This window comes from Pongo pygmaeus, chromosome 20 (genome assembly GCF_028885625.2).
Source record: "Pongo pygmaeus isolate AG05252 chromosome 20, NHGRI_mPonPyg2-v2.0_pri, whole genome shotgun sequence".
In the NCBI taxonomy this organism is placed as follows: domain Eukaryota; kingdom Metazoa; phylum Chordata; class Mammalia; order Primates; family Hominidae; genus Pongo; species Pongo pygmaeus.
The window spans coordinates 7,499,754-7,519,643 of record NC_072393.2 but is presented as its reverse complement, the minus strand read 5'-3'; the positions used below and the strand labels follow the sequence as shown (position 1 = coordinate 7,519,643).

Here is a 19,890-nt window from a genome sequence, read left to right as displayed (position 1 = left end):
GAAAGGACTGCTCCTCCCGCTAAAAATGAAAACGACACATTTATTTTCCCTTTTATTCAACACCCTCCCCACCCTGTCTCCCCGCCCCCAAGGGTCCAACACGAAAGGTCCAGGCCCTCCTCGGGCGCGACAGGGAGCAGATCATTAAAAGCAAACCCTAAAAATAAATAAGCGGGGTAGGGGGCGGGGTTCTCCGCAGTCCAGGGCCTAAGGTCCAATGGCAATCAGGTCGAATCAATTCACCAGCAGCGAATGCTCCTCCGAGGGGTCCCTGGAGGAGGGAAGCAGGGAAGAGGGGCGTCAGTTTTCTCTGGCTCGCTCCCCTTTCTCCAGTCCCTAACCCCCAATCTGAATGGGCCAGACCCGGGACTCGAACCTTCCGCAGCAGCAGAGAAGGCTGCAGGCCGAGCCGCTCCCGCGGCGGAACTTGCCGGAGGTGGGGCTGTCCTGGCACTGTGCGATATAGGCCTGCAGCTCGCTCTCCTCTGCGCCTGCGCTGCCGGGATGCTGGGGAGAGAAGCCGGGAGGCTCAGCCTGAAAGTGGCTCCCAACCTCCAAGGCCCTTGAAGTCAGCCCTCCCCTCCAGCCATATCTGCATCGCTTCCCACCTCCGGGCCTTTGCACTTGCTGTGCCTGCTCCACCCGTTGTTCCATAGTTTGCTTGCACAGAGAGACCTTCACTGACCCCTCAATGTGGATACAAGCTGTGTCTTTGCCAGTCTGTGTCTTTGCCCTCTGCTGTGGGCCCAGCACCTAGAGACCTAGAGCCAGGGCTGACACGACCTCGGTGCTCAGAAACCATCTATTGAGTGAGCTGGGTGCACGCTGAGCACAGCAGTGGGAGCAGGGCCTGAGTTTGCCCACCAGAGTGGATGCATGTGTGTGATGTCTACGTGCTAAGGCAAGACAGGAAGTAGTTCCAAGGGCCTGAGTGAATGTGTCTGTGGGACAGCTGAATCCATGCATGGGGAAAAGGGGGTGTACCCATCTGCCGGTGACACTGGATGTGGCAGGATCCCAGCCAAGGCTTCCTTCCTCTCACTCAGCCTCATGGAGGGGCCATCTTTTCTCCAAGTTTTTTCAGGCTACTAGACCTTTGCTTTAGCTATTCCTTCCCCTCGGTGCACTGCCCTTGGGCTCCCATCTCTTCGGTTTAGAGACAATGGAAGTATTCAATATCTATGCTGTCCAATATGGCAGCCACCAGCCACACTGGCTTTTGAGCACTGGATACAGGATAGTGCAAGTCAGGGGCTGAACTTAAAATTGTACTTCATTTGAATTAAAATTTTTAAAAAATTGTTTTGTTTTGTTTTGTTTTTGAAGCAGAGTCTCGCTCTGTCACCCAGGTTGGAGTGCAGTGGCTTGATCTCAGCTCACTGCAACCTCTACGTCCCAGGTTCAAGCAATTCTACTGCCTCAGTCTCCGGAGTAGCTGGGATTACAGGTGCGTGCCACCGCGTCCGGCTAATTTTTTGTATTTTTACTAGAGATGGGGTTTTGCCATGTTGGCCAGGCTGGTCTTGAACTCCTAACCTCAGGTGATCCACCCCCCTCGGCCTCCCAAAGGGCTGGGATTACAGGCGTGAGTCACCGTGCCCAGCCGGAATTAAAATCAAAATTTAAATAGCTGCATGGGGCTAGAGACTAGTGATGGATAGAACATTCTAGAAGCTCTCCTGGACCTACTCTCATACCAATCTAAAGCGGGGTCCCTCTGTAACCTTCCACTCTTCCTTCATACCTGTTACAAGTAGGTCATTGGTCATGGGATATCTGTTCCTGTGCCATCCTTGCCCACAGGCCTTAAGACAGATCATGCACACCGGATTTTCCTCCATGCCCAGAACCCAGCACAGATCTTGGCCCTTGGATATGTCTGCTGAAAGAATCCTATCTACCTGCCACTTCCGCATCCTGCTCTGTCCCCTGACCCTTGCAGCTTGCAGGGAAACCACTGTTCCCAGCCACCCTACTAAACAGAGGACAGAGGGGTTAGGAGCATGGCTTCTGAAATCAGACAGCCCTGGGTTGAGCCCAGTTTTACTGCTCAGAAGCTAACCTGGGTGGGCACAGTGGCTCACACCTGTAATCCCAGCATTTTGGGAGGCCGAGGCGGGTGGATCACAAGGTCAGGAGTTTGAGACCAGCCTGGCTAACATGGTGAAACCCCATCTCTACTAAAAATACAAAAATTAGCCAGGCATGGTGGTGTGTGCCTATAATCCCAGCTACTCAGGAGGCAAGAGAGAATCGCTTGCCTACTGAGGCAAGAGAATCGTTTGAACCCAGGAGGCAGAGGTTGCAGTGAGCAGAGATTGCACCACTGCACTCCAGCCTGGGTGACAGAGCGAGACTCCGTCTCAAAAAAAAATAAAGAAGCTAACTTTGGGCAGGGTCAGAGGGAGTCGGGGTCATCGCTGGGGGCTGGGGTCAGGGTGGGGTTTTTAGGGGTCCGCCGTAGGAATGGGGCCAGCTGAGGGTCACTGTGTTAATGGCAACGTCCCAGGGTCAATGACAAGGTCATTGAAACTGTATGACTTAGCTGGGTTCAGTGGCTCATGCCTGTAATCCCAGCACCTTGGGAGGCCAAGGCGGGTGGATCACCTGAGGTCAGGAGTTCGAGACCAGCCTGGCCAAAGTGGTGAAACCCCATCTCTAGTAAAAATACAAAAATTAGTCAGGTGTGGTGGCACGCGCAAGTAATCCCAGCTACTCAGGAGGCTGAGGCACAAGAGTCGCTTGAACTCAGAAGGCGGAGGTTGCAGTGAGCCGAGATCATGCCATTGCACTCCAGCCTGGGCCACAGAGTAAGATTCCATTTCAAAAAAAAAAAAAAAATAGGCTGGGTGTGGTGGCTTATGCCTGTAATCCCAGCACTTTGGGAGGCCAAAGTGGGAGGATCACTTGACCTCAGGAGTTTGAAACCAGCCTGGGTAACATAGTGAGACCCTTGTCTCTAATAAAATAAAGAATAATACATTAATAATAAAATAAAATAGGCTGGGCGTAGTGACTCACGCCTGTAATCTCAGCACTTTGGGAGGCCAAGGCAGTAGGATCACCTGAGGTCAGGAGTTTGAGACCAGCCCGACCAATACGGTGAAATGCCATCTCTACTAAAAATACAAAAATTAGCTGGACGTAGTGGCATGTGCCTGTAGTCCCAGCTACTCAGGAGGCTGAGACAGAATTGCTTGAACCCTGGAGGTGAAGGTTGCAGTGAGTCAAGATTGCACCACTGCACTCCACCCTGGGTGACAGCGAGACTCCGTCTCAAATAAACAAATAAATAAACTCTATGACTCGGTTGCCCTGTTGGTAAAGGCCAACTCAGGCCCCCTCCTGGCCCAAACCCACCTTGACATCCCCCCGCGCCCCCCAATTCCGAACCACCCTCTTTTTGGTTTCATAGAGTCTCCCATATTCTCTCCTGGGGTCTTCTCTGTTCACCCTGCGGTGTCCCCAAGACCCCCTCATGGCAGACTCCAGGGCACCCAGAGCCCGAGCTCGGGGCTGGGCGCGTGCGGCTGACCTTGATGGTGTCGTAGGCGCCGGTGATGAGCGCGATGAAGAGGCTGAGCACCATGTAGATGAAGAGGCTGATGAAGGAGTACAGGTAGAGCTGGGAGAAGAGCCACACCAGGCTGCTGCGGCCCTGCTGCGCCTGCATGGCGGCGAACGTCACAAACATGTCGTCCCCGTTGATGAGCGAGAACAGGCACTCAGACACCATGGAGAGCGAGCGGAACTGCCAGAGGGGCGGCGGGGTCAGAGGGAGCCAAGGCATGGCCAGGAACCGGGGGCTGGGGTCAGGCTGGGGTCCCATGTAAATGGCCAGGAGCTGGGGGCTGGGGTCCCACAGGAATGGCCGGGTCCCGGGCTGGGGTCCAATGTGAATGGCCGGGACCCAGGCTGGGGTCCCATGTGAATGGCCGGGTCCTGGGCTGGGGTCCCATGTAAATGGCCAGGAGCTGGGGGCTGGGGTCCCACAGGAATGGCCGGGTCCCAGGCTGGGGTCCCATGTGAATGGCCGGGTCCCGGGCTGGGGTCCCACGTGAATGGCCGGGTCCCAGGCTGGGGTCCCACATGAATGGCTGGGACCCAGGCTGGGGTCCCACATGAATGGCCGGGACCAAGGGTCAATGACAGGGTCACAGGGCCGACCTAGGGTCTGGGTAGATAAAGGAGGAGGGGAGTAATCCAGGTCGAAATTAGGGTCATCAGAAACTCTGACAATAATGACACAGGGTCACAGGGTCAGTGTCAGGGTCACCAGGGACCACAGGGGACAGTGGACAGACTCCCAGCAGTCACCAAGGGGTCATCTGGGGGGTCACAGTGTCAATGACAAGGTCACGGGGTCAATGTCAAGGACATCAGGGGTTAGATGTACCTTCACATGATAAGGCCCCAGCACGATCCAGCCACAGAAGCAGTAGCCCAGGTAGATGACGGCCACGCAGCAGCAGAAGCGCATGACGCTGGGCAGAGCCACCCGCAGTGTGGCGATGAGGATCTGGGTTGGGGCAGAGGGAGCCTCGTTGAGGGTGTGGCCACAACTCAGGTCAGCTGTGGGCACCCAGATGGGGGTGGGAGGGGTGTGGCCATGGGAGCCAGTGGGTGCCTAGAGGGGGCGTGGCTGTGTCTGAGGGGGTCCGAGGGCAACGCACGGCTGGACTCAGCTGGGTGGGCACAAAGGAGCAGGCTCCAGGGGCCCCGCGCAGGTGCAGTGACAGATACATCTGGTGTGGGCAGGCAGGAGGAGGAGGCTTGCGAGGGGCCATTGGCCGGGGCTGGTGAGTGCTGCATGTGTAGGAATTTATTTGGAGGGTGTGGGGTAACCATGCGGAAGGCCCAGCCGCGTGCGCAAAACTCACATTGTAGTTGTGGAAGAAGGTCAGGTAGCGGATCACGCCCACCCACACCAGCAGCGTCGAGGTGCCCAGGAGGATGCTGCAGACGTCGTAGCTCGCCAAGTTCTGTGGGTGGGAGCTGCGTCAACCTATCTGGCCCAGCCCTTCCTTTGGGGGTCCTTGGGGAGGATATGGCCCCAGATAGGCACTGACAGCAGGAATGGGACCTGGGGCCCAGGGTGTGGGCAGGACGCACCTTGGCCTCGATGCCAATCTTCATGATGGTGCCTGAGATGGTGAGCACATCGCTGGTGACGAGCAGGATGTACCAGCCATTGACAAATTCCAGCCGCTCCCACAGGCTAATGGCCCGTCCCCGCTGCCGCCACATGAACCCCACAAACTCCTGCAGAAGGCAGGCGGGGTGAGGGCCTGACCAGGAACAGGACCCTCAAAGCCCTGGCTTTTATCGCCCTAGGGCCAGGCAGGGAGCACACCGGCACACACAACGCAGAAGCCTCACGTTCTGCAGCAGGAAGCCTCGAAGGAGCGAGCGGGCGCAGAGAAGGAAGGACAGGGAGCAGGTGAGGATGACCACCACGTCAAACAGGAGCCGGAAGCTGTTGTCTCCTGAGGGGAGGGCAGAGTGGGTAAGGCCAAGGATGGCATGGAGCCTTGGGAGGCTAGCGTTGGTGCCAGGCCAGGCTGGAGACCTAGGGGGCTACACGGTTGGTTTTGGTTGGTCGGTGGGCTCAGGGCTTGCTTGGGGTGAGTCAAGAACCCTGGTCAGTGCTGGTCTGGGGCTTGGGGGATCTCAGCACAGGACAGGGTCTCTGGTCTGTGCTGATCTGAGGCTCAGCGGATTCCTGGGGAGGTCACGGCCCCCAGGCAGCGCTGATCTGGGGCTTGGGGAATCCCAGGACAGGCCAGGGCCCCTGGTCAGCGCTGGTCTGGGGCTCAGGGGCTCACCGTGCCGGAAGACACTGGGGTGCTTACACTCCTGGATGTGGGCCTGGGTCTCCAGGCTGATGGGGATCCGCCCACTGTGTGCTTTGTTGTCAAACGTGATCTGTGGGGGCCAGTTGGGGGCAGAGTAAACCTTGGCAGCCCCAAGCCCCAAGGTCCACATGACAGGTGGCCTGACAGACCCCGGGCTCCCTCCCTCATTACCCGCACGCTTGCCCTTGGTCAGTGCTCCCAAGACACTCCCTGACCAGGTCCCTGCCCTGGAACTCAGGAGCCCTGTGGGTTCCCGGGGGGCCTCACCAGGACGCTGAAGGTATAGCAGTCCGGGATCTCATTATTGATGAGGCTCTGGAGGTTAATGGTCTTCAGCCGGAAGTGGATGGTGACATTGACCAGCCTAGGCAGGAGGCTCGGGTGAGGGTCAGGGGTGTCTTCGGGTCCCTTCCGGCCCCAAGTGCCAGCGTCCCCTGCCATGTGCTGACTCTGCAGCTGGCAGGGGAAGTGCTCAGCCAGCAGGCACCAGCACGGGTGGGGGGGCCCTGTCCCCACCTTAGGGAAGTAGTTGCTGGGGTGAGAGTGCCTAGTGTGCTGCCTCCCCCACCCTGGGCCCCCCTTGAGTGAGCAGGCAGTACTTGTGGAATTTGAGCGTGAGGTTCTTGTAACTGGCGCTGCTTTCCAAGAGGGTGAGATCGTCGCTGGGGGGCGGAGGGGGCCGCTCAGGGGGATCCACCTGGATGCAGTCTGAGGACAGGGAGTCAGGGAAGGGCCTCAGGGGGCCGGGGAGGCCAGGCTGGTCTCCCCAGAGTCCCCAGTGGCCTTCTTCCCTGTGCTTCCCCAGGGTTGGGTCATTCCTACAGGCCTGGCACTCTCTGGGCCTGCGGATGTTTTACTGAATGAACCATATTAAAATATAACACCTGGTGCTTTCTACGTGGCAACAGTCACACTCACACTAAGCACACTTGTTTTTTTTTCTTGCTTTTTTTCTTTTTGAGACAGGGTCTCACTCTGTCACCCAGGGTGGAGTGCAGTGGCATGGTTATAGCTTACTGCAGCCTCAACCTCCTGGACTCAAGCGATCCTCCTGCCTCAGCCTCCTGAGTAGCTGGGACCACAGGGGCACGCCACCACGCCCAGCCAATTTTTTTGTGCGTAGAGACAAGGTCTTCCTACGTGGCCCAGGCTGGTCTCAAACTTCTGGCCTCAAGCAATCCTCCCTCCTCAGCCTCCCAAAGTGCTGGTATTATAGGCGTGAGCCACCTCGCCCAGCCACAGCTGTTGATTTTAATCCCAGCAGCTCAGGCTCCAAACAGCGAAGCCTCGTCCTGCCCACTCACCAGTAACCACCATCGGATCAATGTCAAATGTGTCGTTGGCTGGGTCCACATGGCCTCGGTGGTAGTACTGCTGGCAGAGAGCAAGCCCTGAGCCATTGGTCCAAGGGTCACCCCCGCCACGGACATACGCATACCGGCCCAGTGACACGTCAGGCAACGCCAGGTACTGTGGGCAGAGAAGGGGAGGGCCTGTGAGTCTGGCCCGCTCTCTGCAGCCCACCCACCAGCACCTGCCCGCCCACCTGCACCTGCCCGCCCACCTGCACCTGCCCGCCCACCTGCACCTGCCTGCCCACCAGCACCTGGTCCACAGCATGGAAGATGGCCTGGTACAGCTGCTCCCGCGTGTAGGCTGCGAAGGTGTCATCCGCCCCGTCCGAGTAGCCCAGCAGGAAGAGGTGTCGGAAGGCGATGGTGTTCTCTTCCCGGAATGTCACAGCCAGCTGATTACTGAGCCCAAACAGGATGAGCTGGGGAGAGGGTAGTGGAGGTTGGCATGGCTAGGATGGGGGTTGGGGCGTATCTCCCTCGGTGCACAGGCCCTGGAAGAGGACAGGGAGGGCCCTGCAGATGTCCACTGGGGTGGGGCAGGGCCGTGCTAACTTGGGCCACAAACACGGATTTCACTTATGCATTTCTTTGCTTTGATTAATTTCACCCCACCTCCTGGCATAAGCTCCATGCCACGCCCACCACGGTATCCTCCCCCGTACAACACAGGGTGGGCACTCGTGTATCTCACTGCAGGGACTAATGTTCATTAAATGTTTACTGGATGTTGGATTCTGTGTTAAACTCAAACTTTCAGGGTTAAGTACCATGACTGGGTCCCTTTTCTTTTCTTTTTTTTTTGAGACAGAGTCTCACTCTGTTGCCCAAGCTGGAGTGCCATGGTATGATCTCAGCTCACTGCAACCTCCACCTCCCAGATTCAAGCAATTCTCCTGTCTCAGCCTCCTGAGTAGCTGAGTTACAGGCACCTGCCACCACACCCAGCTAATTTTTGTATTTTTGGTAGAGATGGGGTTTTGCAATGTTGGCCAGGCTGGTCTCAAACTCCTGGCCTCAAATGATCCACCCACCTCAGCCTCCCAAAGTGCCGGCATTACAGGCATGAGCCACCATGCCTGGCCAATTGGGTTCCTTTTCTGAGGGAAAATTAGAGGCATAGTGACATGCTAAAGTCAGCCCAAGATGTGAAGCAAGTACTTAGGGCAGTGGTTGGGTCTGATTCATCATGGGGTTCCCAGAGCCGAGCATAAGGTCTGGCATGGGGGAGGGAGAACTATCTGTGCAGCCATTGGGTCAACATGGTGTCAGACTGCCTGGGTTCAAATCCCAGCTCCCAATGTTCTGGTGCTGTGTGACTTTGGGCAGGTCTCTTAACCTCTCTGAGCCTCAGAGCCTCAGAGCCTCAGAGTCGGCTTCTTTTTTTTTTTTTTTTTGAGACAGAGTCTTGCTCTGTTGCCCAGGCTGGAGTGCAGTGGCATGATTTCAGCTCACGGCAACCTCTGCCTCCCAGTTCAAGCGATTCTCCTGCCTCGGCCTCCCAAGTAGCTGGGATTACAGGCACCTGCCACCATGCAGGGCTAATATTTTTTGTATTTTTAGTAGAGACGGGGTTTCACCATGCTGGCCAGACTGGTCTTGAACTCCCAGCCTCAAGTGATCCACCGGCCTCGGCCTCCCAAAGTGCTGCTTTAAGACTCTTCTTCAAGGAGCACAGCAGCCACAGGTGGCCTTCGGCTGGGGCCCCTGCTTGGCTGGCCTCACCTGCACTGTGACCACCAGGATCTTGACCACTTGCAGCATCAGCTTGCAGGGCTTGCGGCCCTTGGCTCGAAACTTGTCGCAGGGACTCATGAAAAAGTATTTGAGACGACGGCGAAGGTCTTCCTCTTCCGGGGGTGTCGGAGGGGCTGGCGAAGGCCCCGCCTGGGTCCCATACCCGGGGTTGGGGGTCAGAAGCCGCTCGGTCTCTGTGGGAATAGGAGAGGGCACTGGGGTGAGGCCTGGGCAATTCCCCTTTTCCCCTTTCTCCAACCAGGAAGGCAGCACACGCCCTATCTTCATGTCCCCATCCTCCTGCCAAGGAAGAGCTCTGAGAGGTCTAAAGAAAACCAGAAAACCTGTGACATTGTAGGTATCTATGCACCTGTCCTGCTCAAAGGTTATGAGTTGGGGTTTGGGAGGTACAGGGTTTGGGAGGTACAGGGCCTGGGCTGATTCCTGCCCCTCCTGCTCACCAGCTCTCTTGAGCCTCAGTTTCCTCATCTGCAAAATGGGGCAATAATACGTCTCATGGGAACGCTAAGGACTGGATGCTTATGAAGCACTGATCACAGGGGCTGGTCCATGGTGAATGTCGGAACATTTCATCAATGTTCCCGTTATTGATCTGTGGGGAGAGAATGAACTGCTCCCACTGGCTTTTCACTGGGCGTTCAAGGCTCCTGGGCTCATCCCAACTCCAGCTTCCTGACATGAGCACAGAACTCAGCCTGTATTCTAGGTTTGTCTGGACAAATACCCAAAACATGACCTCTGGGTTCATTATAACCTGGCCCATCAGCTGACACTCTCAGAAGCCAAGGACCTGGAGAAGAGGTAATTGACAATATAAGTAATAATAATGGAACACGTTCGCTAAAGACTCATTTTATCTCCCTGAAAAGCACCAGCTCCTGGAAATCATGCAGCCCTAGCATCAAATCCCAGACCTGCCACTTTACAGTAGGTTGACTCCAGGTACCTCCCTGAGCCTCCATCTCCTCATCTGAAGAGTAGAAATTTTAAAAAGGCTACCCCTTGGCTGGGCTCATCTCCTCATCTGAAGAGTGGAAATTTTAAAAAGGCTACCCCTTGGCTGGGCTCAGTGGCTCATGCCTGTTATCCCAACGGCTTTGGGAGGCCAAGGTGGGAGAATCTAGCCTAGGTAATACAGCGAGACCTCCCTCTCTACAAAAAAAAAAAAAAAAAAATTTTAAATAGTCAGGTGTGACGGCTCATGCCCATAGTTAGTAGCTGGGACCCCATCTACCCGGGAGGCTGAGTTGGGAGGATCACTTGAGCCCAGGAGTTCGATGTTACAATGAGCTAGGATTATGCCACTGCACTACAGCCTGGGCCACAAAAAAAAGTTTATTAAAAAAAAGAGTCCACCCTCTTCCTGAGCCTTGAGGTTGAGATCCTGAAGCTGCTCTGAGAATTCAGTGAGACAGCAGATAAAGACCTCTTCAGCAAACACAAGCTGTTCTAATCACTGTTTATTTTTTTCCAACCTAACGGTTAGATCTAAGCTTTCAGCAACTGCTGGAGTCAAAACCAGTCACAGTAGCCCAGAACTGTCCCTGTCACACCCCCATGGGGATGTGCTTTCTAGGGCCTGGCCCCGTGTTGCTTTCTAGGGCCTGGCCCCCTGCCTAGCAAAGCTGTCAGGATAAATGTGTGCACTGTCAGAACCTCCCCTGCAGAGATGGAGAAGTTCCCGGCCCCTCCCTTTGCAATGGGATGCTGCTGTGGCTATTTACGACAAAGCCAGAGGGCAGGGCCCGCTTACAAAGCTGAGATTACAGCTAACCCACCCCAGACCCTACTAGCTGGGACACCAGGACACCTATCAGGTAGGGGTCCCCAGCTAGCTCCAGAAGGGGAAGCTAACACAAGGCGTCTTCCTCCAGCCTCCCCGAGGAGGGGTCGCATCAGAATTGGCTGGAAGCCCGAATTTAAGAAGGCTGCGCTTCCACCGGTTTGGAAAGCTAAAACTGAGTTAATCGCCTGGGGGCAATCCCTCCAGCTCTCCAGGCTTGAGCTTAGGGAAGCTGAGCATTTGTCTCCTGGAATCAGGAGGGGAAGCCTGGGAGTCTCACGTGCGGGTTGGAGAAGCTGGTGCCCGCTGTCTGAGTTCCAGATGAAGTTGAGCAATTGGAACCTAGGCTCCCAGTGGGAATCCCAGGAACCTCGCCGCCCCAAAGGGAGAAGCTGGCGGCCCGGCGCGATCCCTGCCTGAGTTTGGGAACCCAGCAGAGCCTGGGTTCAGGAGGGAGAATCGGAGAGGCTGGTGCCCACCCGCCGCCCAAGTTCTAGGAGCCGTCTGCCCATTTCTCCACCGTGAAAAGTCAGCGCTGGAGCTTAGAAAAAAGGAGACTGGGAGCTCCGCCGCCCCAGGTTGGAGAAACAGCCCGCCCGCCTGAGTTCGGGGCCCCACGGTGCCGCCCGCGCCCTCACCTGAGCCGCGCGGCCCCGCGGGGGCTGTCATGCTGGGGCGGGAGCGCGGGACGCAGGCGGGTACGGCGGGGCAGCCTGGGTCCGATCGCCCGCCGCTGTCACTGCGACCTCGCTCCCTCGCGGCGCGGCTTCAAACCCTCCGGCATCAGCTGATCTGTGCCTCGGTCACGTGACCCGGTAGTCCAGAGCCCCTCACGTGACCGCCTCTGGTCCCGCCCCCTGCGCCACGACAACCCCTGCCGGAACAGCGCGCATGCGTGCCTCAGCCGGCGCCCTCTGGGTCGAAGGCAGTCGCGAGGTCCTAGCGCCGACACGCTCTGGTTGGCGGGGGATGGGCTGACTCTGAGCTTGGCAACGATGAGCTCCGCCCTGGTTCCCGGCCATGCCCCGAATCCGGTGCCAGGCTCGTGACTTCCATGTCTAGAGCTTGACCCCTTATCCTCCTTGGTGCCTGGTGATGACCCTGCCTACTATCTCAACGCTGTCTTCCTCTTACTCCCAGAAACTCCTTTTACCCTTCTCCTGCGCATCTTCAGCAAACACGATTTCCTAATTATGTATCAAATAGAACCACTTATCCCCACCCCTATGGCCCCCAGCCCAGAGTCTTCCAACATTCCTGGCCTGGATCTTTGCAGCAACCTCCTCCCCGATCTCAGCCTCCCTCCACTCCACTCTCTACCCAGCAGCCACAAGCATCTTCAAAGAATAATTCCTATCCGTCCTGCGAGAACCTGCCCTCGGCTTCCCATTGCTCTGGACTGACAGGCAGAGTCCCCACTCTCGTCTATCAGGGCCCTCTGATCTGGCCCCTACCTCCATCCAAAGCTCATCTTTCCATAGCCCCAGAGCCTTTGCATACTTTTGCCCTGGAGCGTAATGGTTAAGAATTTGGACCCTGGAGGGCAATTGGGATTTAAATTTAGGCACTGACAAATGCCACTTCTACATCTTCCAGAGTCCCTTCAACTCCAAGCTGAGCGCAGTGGGTGGGGCATGCACCTGCAATCCCAGCTACTCGGGAGGCTAAGGTGGGAGGATTGCTTGAGCCCAGGAGGTCGAGGCTGCAGTGAGCTATGATCACACCACTGCACTCCAGCCTGGGCAACAGAGCAAGACTGTCTGAAAAAAAAAAAAAAAAAAGTGCCTCAATTTTCTCATTTGCAAAATGGGGCTATTCAATCAAAGTCATCTACCTACTGGGGCTGTTGAGAGAATTAAATGAGAGAATGCAAAAACTATCGCATAAGGCTGGGCAAACAGTACTGATTATTAAATTAGTGATTATTGGGATTACAAAATCCTTCATTGAGAAAGCTGCCTACCATTTATATCAGAAGTCTTGTTATGCTTCTCCTAGAATGTACTATACCCTGTAATTATTTTTTAAGTATTCTGAATTTAATATCTGTGAGCTCTGTGCAGGTCGAGGCCATATTTATCTTGTTCCCTGCTGAGACCCCAGCAATCCAGAAATGTTTGTTGATTGCATAAATGAGCAACTTTTTTTGCTCCCTGCTGAGACCCCAGCAACCCAGAGATGTTTGTTTTTGCATAAATGAGCAACCTCTTTTTGCCCACTTGTGTACCTACTATGTGGGCTTTGAAGAGCAAGGGATAAGTGAGAGGAACAGAGAGTGATGACTAGTGGGATGGACCAGGGTGAGACATTGTGGGTTAAGCTGGAAAGTCTAGCTGGTGGGCCCAAGAAGGAAGCCAGGACACTGGAGCTCCAGATTGTGGCTGGCCCTGGCCACACTGTCCCATCTCCGGAGCTAGGGGCTGTGCTCAGAAAGAAAGCACAAAAGGCAAGCCACGACACAGACCCCGGAGGCAGTGGGAGGATTTTACTAACTGCACAACACACAACTTCCCCAGGCCCTCTAGGATGCCGGCGTCTCCTTCAGCCATCAGGCCCCAGCAGTGCCCCTTGCGCCTGTACCCACTCTGGACTCTCGCCGGTAGGGAGGGCTGGGCTGACAGGGCCACGAGTGGGAGAGCAGGGGTCAGGGCAGGACACAGGGTTGGGATCAGGGCTGGGCAGAGGATCAGGGTCTGGGCTGGGCACAAGGTCGGGATCATCGTCGTGCCCAGCCTTCGGGTCAGAAGATTTCACAGGAGTAGGGCTGGGGGTGGATATGGAGCCGGGGAGGGGTTTGGAGCTGGGATCCGGCAGAGTGCCCGGCCCAGAGCCAGGGTCAGGGTTGCGGCCAGAGCTGGTGCCAGGGCTGAGGCCCAAGCCAGAGCCGAGCACAGAAACAGCATCAGGACCCAGGAGGGAGACCTGCCCCGGCCTCATCATGGATGCAGGGCTTAGGCCAGGCCCAAGGCCCAGGCCGGCGGCCGCTGCAGCAGCGGCTGCACCCTCATGCACCCGTTTGTGCTTGGTGAGGCTGGAGGCCTGGCCGAAGGCCTTCCCACAGAGCTGACAGCGATAGGGACGCTCGCCCGAATGCACGTGCAGGTGCTGGAGCAGCGCTGAGCTCTGCCCAAAGGCCTTGGAGCAGTGCGGGCAGGCGTACGGCCGCTCGCCCGTGTGGATGCGCAGGTGGTGTTGCAAGTTGGAGCTCTGCCCGAAGGCTTTGCCGCAGTGGGGACAGCGGTAGGGGCGCTCGGCCGTGTGCGTGCGCTGGTGCTGCAGCAGCGCCGAGCTCTGCCCGAAGGCCTTGCCGCACTGCGGACACGGGTAGGGCCTCTCGCCCGTGTGCGTGCGCAGGTGTTTGAGCAGCGCGGAGCCCTGACCGAAGCCCTTGGCGCACACCGGACACTTGTGGGGCCGCGGGCCGCCGTGCGTGCGCAGGTGCTGTGCCAGGAGCGAGCCGTGCCCGAAGGCCTTGCCACACACCGGGCAGTGGTGCGGCTTCTCCCCGCTGTGGCTGCTGCGATGTTTCAGCAGCGTGGAGCGCCAGCCGAAGGCCTTGCCGCAGGCCGCGCACTGGTATGGCCGCGCCCCGGTGTGGATGCCACGGTGCTGCGCCAGGGTGGCACCGTGGCTGAAGGACTTCCCGCAGTCGGGGCAGCGGTACGGCTTCTCGCCGCTGTGGGTACGGCGATGCTGGCTCAGCCCGGAGCTGCGACGGAAGGCTCGCCCGCAATCCGGGCAGGAGAAGGGCCGGGGCGGGCTGGCGGGGGCGGGGAGCACCGCGGGGCTGGTGGCCAAGACCTGGGGGGTGGCAGTGAGGCCAGAGGAGATGGGGTCCACGCTTGGATCGCCGGGGCTGAGAGTGTCGCTGTTAGGATCGAGAATCAAGGGTACGGGGCCAATCACATCTGGATCGAGGTCGAAACTCGAAGACATGGGGTCGGGATCTTGGGGTTCCGAGCCCGGAGCTTCGGCGTCGGGGTCCAGATCCTCCGAGACGGGCTCCAGATCTTCATAGTTGGGGTCCACGTCTTCCGGGACAGTGTTGAGGTCTTCAGGATCAGGCTCTGGGTCTTCAGAAACCGGATCCAGATCTTCAGGATTGGGGTCTAGGTCCTCGGAGTCAGAGTCGAGCTCTTCATAAACGGGTCTCAGGCCTTTGTGGCCTGGGTTCCTGACCAGGACTGAGCGCCTCATTTCAGGCGTGGATGTGCCAGCAGCTTCTGGGGCAAGACCTGCAAGGGCAAGGATAGAGGGTAGAGGGTAGGTGGGTTCTGTGGGAGCGGGGGTGTCTTTTGGAGTCTGGTTAGGGATGAGAGAGGGGACCTGATTGTGCCCCCAGAGCCCACTTTTTTTTTTGAGATGGGGTCTCGTTCTGTTGCCAAGGCTGGAGTGCAACGGTACCATCTCGGCTCACTGCAACCTCCGCCTCCCGGGTTCAAACAACTCTCCTGCCTCAGCCTCCTGAGTAGCTGGGATTACAGGTGTCCACCACCATGCCTGGCTAATTTTTGTATTTTTAGTAGAGATGGGATTTCAGCATGTTAGACAGGCTGGTCTCAAACTCCTGACCTCAGGTGATCTGCATGCCTCAGCCTCCTAAAGTGCTGGGATTACAGGCGTGAGCCACTGTGCCCAGCCCCACTTCTTTATTTTTATTTTTTTGAGACAGGGTCTCACTCTGTCACCCAGGCTAGAGTGCAGTGATGTGATCATAGCTCACTGCAGACTGGAACTCCTGGGCTCAAGCAATCCTCCCACCTCGGCCTCCCAAGTAGCTGGAATTACAGATGCACCACCACACTCAGCTAACTTCAATTCTTTCTTTCCTTCTTTCTTTCTTTTCCTTCCTTCCTTCTCTCTCTTCTTCCTTCTTTCCTTCCTTCCTTCCTTTCTCTCTCCCTCTCTCTCTCTTTTTTGAGATGGGGTGTCGCTATGTTGCCCAGGCTGGTCTCAAACTCCTGGACTCAAGCAAACCTCTGGCCTCAGCCTCAGAAAGTGCTGGGATTACAGGCATGAGCCACTGTGCCTGGCCAAACCCCACTCACTTCTGAGCATACACGTGGATCTTTCCCTTGTCTCTGACTGCAAGGAGATTTCTGACTTACCCCAGCTAGGGCAGGGAGTTGAGGGACCCAGGTGGGACATGGTAGGACCCTCCCCTCTCAGCCCCGAACCTGGACGGAGGTCATGAGACCCGGCACTAGAGGTTTCTAGTCCCCAACTCCATGGCTCTGCCCCTCTCTCCATCCTGGGCTCCTCTTGTGGGAAGCTGGGGTCCTGTGGAGGAGACAGTCCTAGGTTCCTACCCCGTTGCTGGGCATCCCCGCATGGGGAACAGTGTGGGTGTCAGGGTTCCTGTGCTCCTGAGCACATGGCCTGAATTCTTGTCCCATACTTGGGGGTGGCAGATTAATTTAGGGGGTGAGTTCTGGTAGGGAGGCACCCCTCCAGCAGCAGCATTCTGAGCTCTAGAACCCATGTCTGGGGGATAAGAATATGCAACAAATAATGTCAGGTATCCCTCCCAAGTCACTGGGGAAAGACAAGAAGACTCTGGCTTGCCCTCTGGGGAAAAGAAAACCTGAATTCCAGAACTCACAGCTCCAGGTGGGAGTCAGTGTCAAATCCTCTCTTAGACAGATGGGAAATGCCCTTTCCTACAGGCAGATGGTGAGCATGATAGAGTGATATTTGGGACCCCTCCTGGTGAGGAGGGGTGACCAGGGAGACTCATGAACCCCATAGGCAAGAGGGTGGGGACAGTTGTTAGTATACCTGTTTTATTTATTTATTTATGTTTGAGATGGGGTCTTGGTATGTTGCCCAGGCTGGACTCAAACTCCTGGGCTCAAGTGATCCTCCCACCTCAGCTTCCCAAAGTATGATGATTACAGGCATGAGCCACCATGCCCGGCCAGTATACCTGTTTTCCCTGTTGGCTAGAAGGTCCTGAATTTTAACTTCTAGCTGGAGGATAGGCAAAAATAATACCTGGGGACCCTCTGAAGTTAATGAGGGAACTCCTGAGCCATCTCCTCCCATGGCTGGGACATGGTGGGTAGTGTCAGCACACTTGTGGCCCTTCCTGCAGGAAGGATCCTGAACTGAATTGCCAGCTTGTGGCTAGGGGCAGACTGGGAGGTAGAGGGACAAAAGCTGGAACCACTTCTGGGGAGCAATGGGAGCCCAGGATGACCTGCCGGGAGGATGCCTTGAGCTCCCCACCCCATGGCTGGGTGTTGAGGTGTCAACAATGAATGATCTGCTCCTGGGAGAAGCTGTGGGGAGACCTGTGGCTCCCCTTCTGGGGAAGGGAATACACTGAGCCACAACCCCATAGCTGGGAGTGTGCAGGCAAACAGAGCCGAGTTCCTGGACGGGGGTCCTCAACCCAGACCCCACAGTTGGAGAGTGGGGGAAACAAGACCTGGGACCCCTCCTGCATGAGGGGCAGAGGAACCCTTAGATTGCCTCCAGGGGAAGGGGCCCCCTGAATTCCCATCTCTTAACTGGAAGGTGGGAGGATAAATCACTTAAGTCTTTCCTGAGTTCCCAGGGGTGAGGGCAGGTGGACCCCTGGATCACCTCCAGGGGAATGAGCTTCCAGAACTACAGACTCCAAGACTGGAGGGGCAGGGGAACAATCGCTGGAACCCTTCCTAGGGTCCTGGGGGAAGAGGGAACCCCTAGGTCCCCCTTTTGAGGACAGGGCCTCCTGAACTCCAGACCCTAGGCGGGAGGTGGGAACAATACCTCGAATCAGGAGGGGACGGGGTCCTGGATCGCCTCCTAGGGAGGGGGCGTCCTGAGCTCCAGACCCCAGAGCTGGCGGGCGCCCCCCACCCCGCCCGATTGAAGGCTCCCAACCTCCTGGCCCTTTCCCCCTCGGGCCTCAGCGGCGGGATGGGCGCGCTAGGCCAGGGCTGGCCGCGGAGTCCCCTCCCCATCGCTCCCGCGACCCCCGCTCGCCTGGGCCAGGGCCGGCGGCGCGCAGGACGGGGGACGAATAGAGGTCGCCCCGGGCTGCGCCCCGCGCCTGGAGCCCCCTCGCCCGCCCGCCCCCCACCCAGCCCCCCGCCCCGGCCCCAGCCCGCTCGCGGGGACACTCACCCGGCGCCCCTCGCCCCTGCCCGGCCCGCCGCGCCCGCGCCGGCCGCCGGCTCCCCCCGGGCCCGCAGGAAGCCCCCCGCCCGCCAGCCCCGCCGGCGGCCCCCTCGGCCCAGCGGCCCCGCCAGGCGCTCCCGGGGAGCGAGAGGGGCCGGCCGAGGGCCGCAGCGGGAGCTGCTGGGACTTGTAGTTCGCCCGCGCCCGCCGCGGCCGTCGCCATCGCTGCCCCCGCCCCCCGGGCAGGCCTTTGTCCCCGGCCGGGCCACCCCGACCGCGCGGCCGCGCCTTTGTCTGCACCGTGCCCCGCACGCACGCAGCCCTGGCCCCGTCCCTAGTCTCCTCCTGGGCCTGTCTCAGCCCCTCTGTGGCCCTGGCCCTATCTCTTTCCCTCCATCCCTGTCCCTCTCTCTGTCTCTCTCCGTCCCTATCTCTCTATCTCTGTTCATTCTCTGTCTGTCTCTTTCCCTGTCTTCCCATCTCTGTTCCTTTCTCTGTGTCTCTGTCCCCACCTCTTTCTCTCTGTGTTCCAATCACTTTGCCTCTGTTGCTTTCTCTGCCCCTATCTCTCTCTATGTCTGTCTGTCTCTCTCTCTGTCTCTGCCTGCTGCCCATGTCTCTGACTCTATCTTTGTTCATAAAACTCTACACATGTTGTTCTTGGAGACTTGCAGTGCACACAGGCACAGCCAAGCCTCTCAGCTCTGCAATCTAAAAACACGTCTATTTTTGCTTAACCTAGCCTTCCTCCAATTTTTCCTTTTTGCATGGTGAAACCCGTCACCCTTTCTGGGTAACACCTGCCAAGGCACAGATTTGGGGTATTCCTCCTCTAGTGTTTTCAGCCTCCTACCCAGATGGTGGGTCACCGCTGTCCCTGGAGGCCTCCAAGTGCTAGATGTGAGTGACGGTTTCCAGAGAACCTTTACGCGGGGCCGGGAAGGGCTGGGGGCAAACTTTCCTTGGAGACACAGATCCCCGCTACCAGCCAGGAGAGACAGTGGAAATCAGCTCCCGACGGCTGGGCCACGATGTTCTCCACTAAATATAAACAGTGGCCACAGAGTATAAACAGCGGTGAGGCAAGGCCACTCTGTGACCATGTCTGAACCAAGATAGAGACATGGGCCCTCTGCAACCACAAAAATGAGCTCTCATCCCCCTCTCCAAGTGAGCAGAATTGACTGCCTCTTCTTACCGACGACAATTCCAACCCAACTTCCATCCTCCCACCTCCGAGATAAAAATCACCGAAATACTTAGTCAGCAAAGTACTCCCAGCTTCCCGACAATACCACCCTAGTAATTCTCTTTAAAACCACCCAGTATAGGCTGGGTGTGGTGGCTCACGCCTGTGATCCCAGCACTTTGGGAGGCCAAGGCGGGTGGATCTTGAGGTCAGGAGTTTGAGACCAGCCTGGCCAGCATGGTGAAATCCTGTCTCTGCTAAAAATACAAAGATTAGCCGGGCGTGGTGGTGGGTGCCTGTAATCCCAGCTGCTCGGGAGGCTGAGGCAGGAGAATTGCTTGAACCCAGGAGGTGGAGGTTGCAGTGAGCAGAGATTGCACCACTGCACTCCAGCCTAAGCAACAGAGCGAGACTCCATCTCAAAAACAAAAACAAAACCAAAAACCCAAACCACCAAGTACAAGCCCAAATTCTATAAGATGCTCCTCTGTCCCCATGTCCTCCTTATAGAGACACCCTATGGTTCCTTCTTCCTTCTTGAACCTTCTAGATGTGTGTTGGACTCAGCCTGAGACCTGCTTTCCATCTTTCCGCAGAGCCCACAGCAGATCTGAGAGATTGGAGATAACTTCAATTGGATTATGCCCCTAGTTCGTTATCCTGCCACTTCCTGGATGATCCCATTACAAATACATGTGATGACATCTGTTGTTTCTTTGGCTCAGAATATAACAGTACTTTCTTTTCCTTTGTGGAGTCCCCTCCACTACTCCAGATGCACATGTTAGACGTCTAACACCCCTTCCCAGTCCCATGTGATCTGGACTCTAATCAAAGGGCCCCTAT

At 57.0% G+C, this 19,890-nt stretch overlaps 2 protein-coding genes across 3 annotated transcripts; both read right to left on the bottom strand.

Moving 5' to 3' along the window:
- Positions 1-39: 39 nt before the first annotated feature.
- MCOLN1 (mucolipin TRP cation channel 1) lies at positions 40-11,936 on the bottom strand. The gene is made up of 14 exons (XM_054462970.2): positions 11,387-11,936; positions 8,933-9,138; positions 7,462-7,629; positions 7,160-7,325; positions 6,455-6,563; positions 6,123-6,219; positions 5,826-5,925; positions 5,380-5,486; positions 5,113-5,262; positions 4,881-4,982; positions 4,397-4,519; positions 3,536-3,751; positions 377-507; positions 40-271 (listed from the first exon to the last, which is right to left on the bottom strand). Exons 1-14 carry the CDS (start codon positions 11,415-11,417, stop codon positions 235-237), a joined length of 1,743 nt encoding a protein of 580 aa, XP_054318945.1. The 5' UTR covers positions 11,418-11,936; the 3' UTR covers positions 40-234.
- A 1,277-nt stretch (positions 11,937-13,213) lies between these two features.
- On the bottom strand, positions 13,214-18,093 carry ZNF358 (zinc finger protein 358). 2 transcript variants are annotated; one of them, XM_054465681.2, is made up of 3 exons: positions 17,862-17,930; positions 15,926-16,028; positions 13,214-14,983 (listed from the first exon to the last, which is right to left on the bottom strand). In XM_054465681.2, exons 2-3 carry the CDS (start codon positions 15,996-15,998, stop codon positions 13,290-13,292), a joined length of 1,767 nt encoding a protein of 588 aa, XP_054321656.1. In that variant the 5' UTR covers positions 15,999-16,028; positions 17,862-17,930; the 3' UTR covers positions 13,214-13,289. The 2 variants fall into 2 exon arrangements, with proteins under 2 accessions (XP_054321656.1, XP_054321655.1); XM_054465680.2 differs by lacking the exon at positions 15,926-16,028 and having other exon boundaries at positions 17,862-18,093.
- Positions 18,094-19,890: the final 1,797 nt, after the last annotated feature.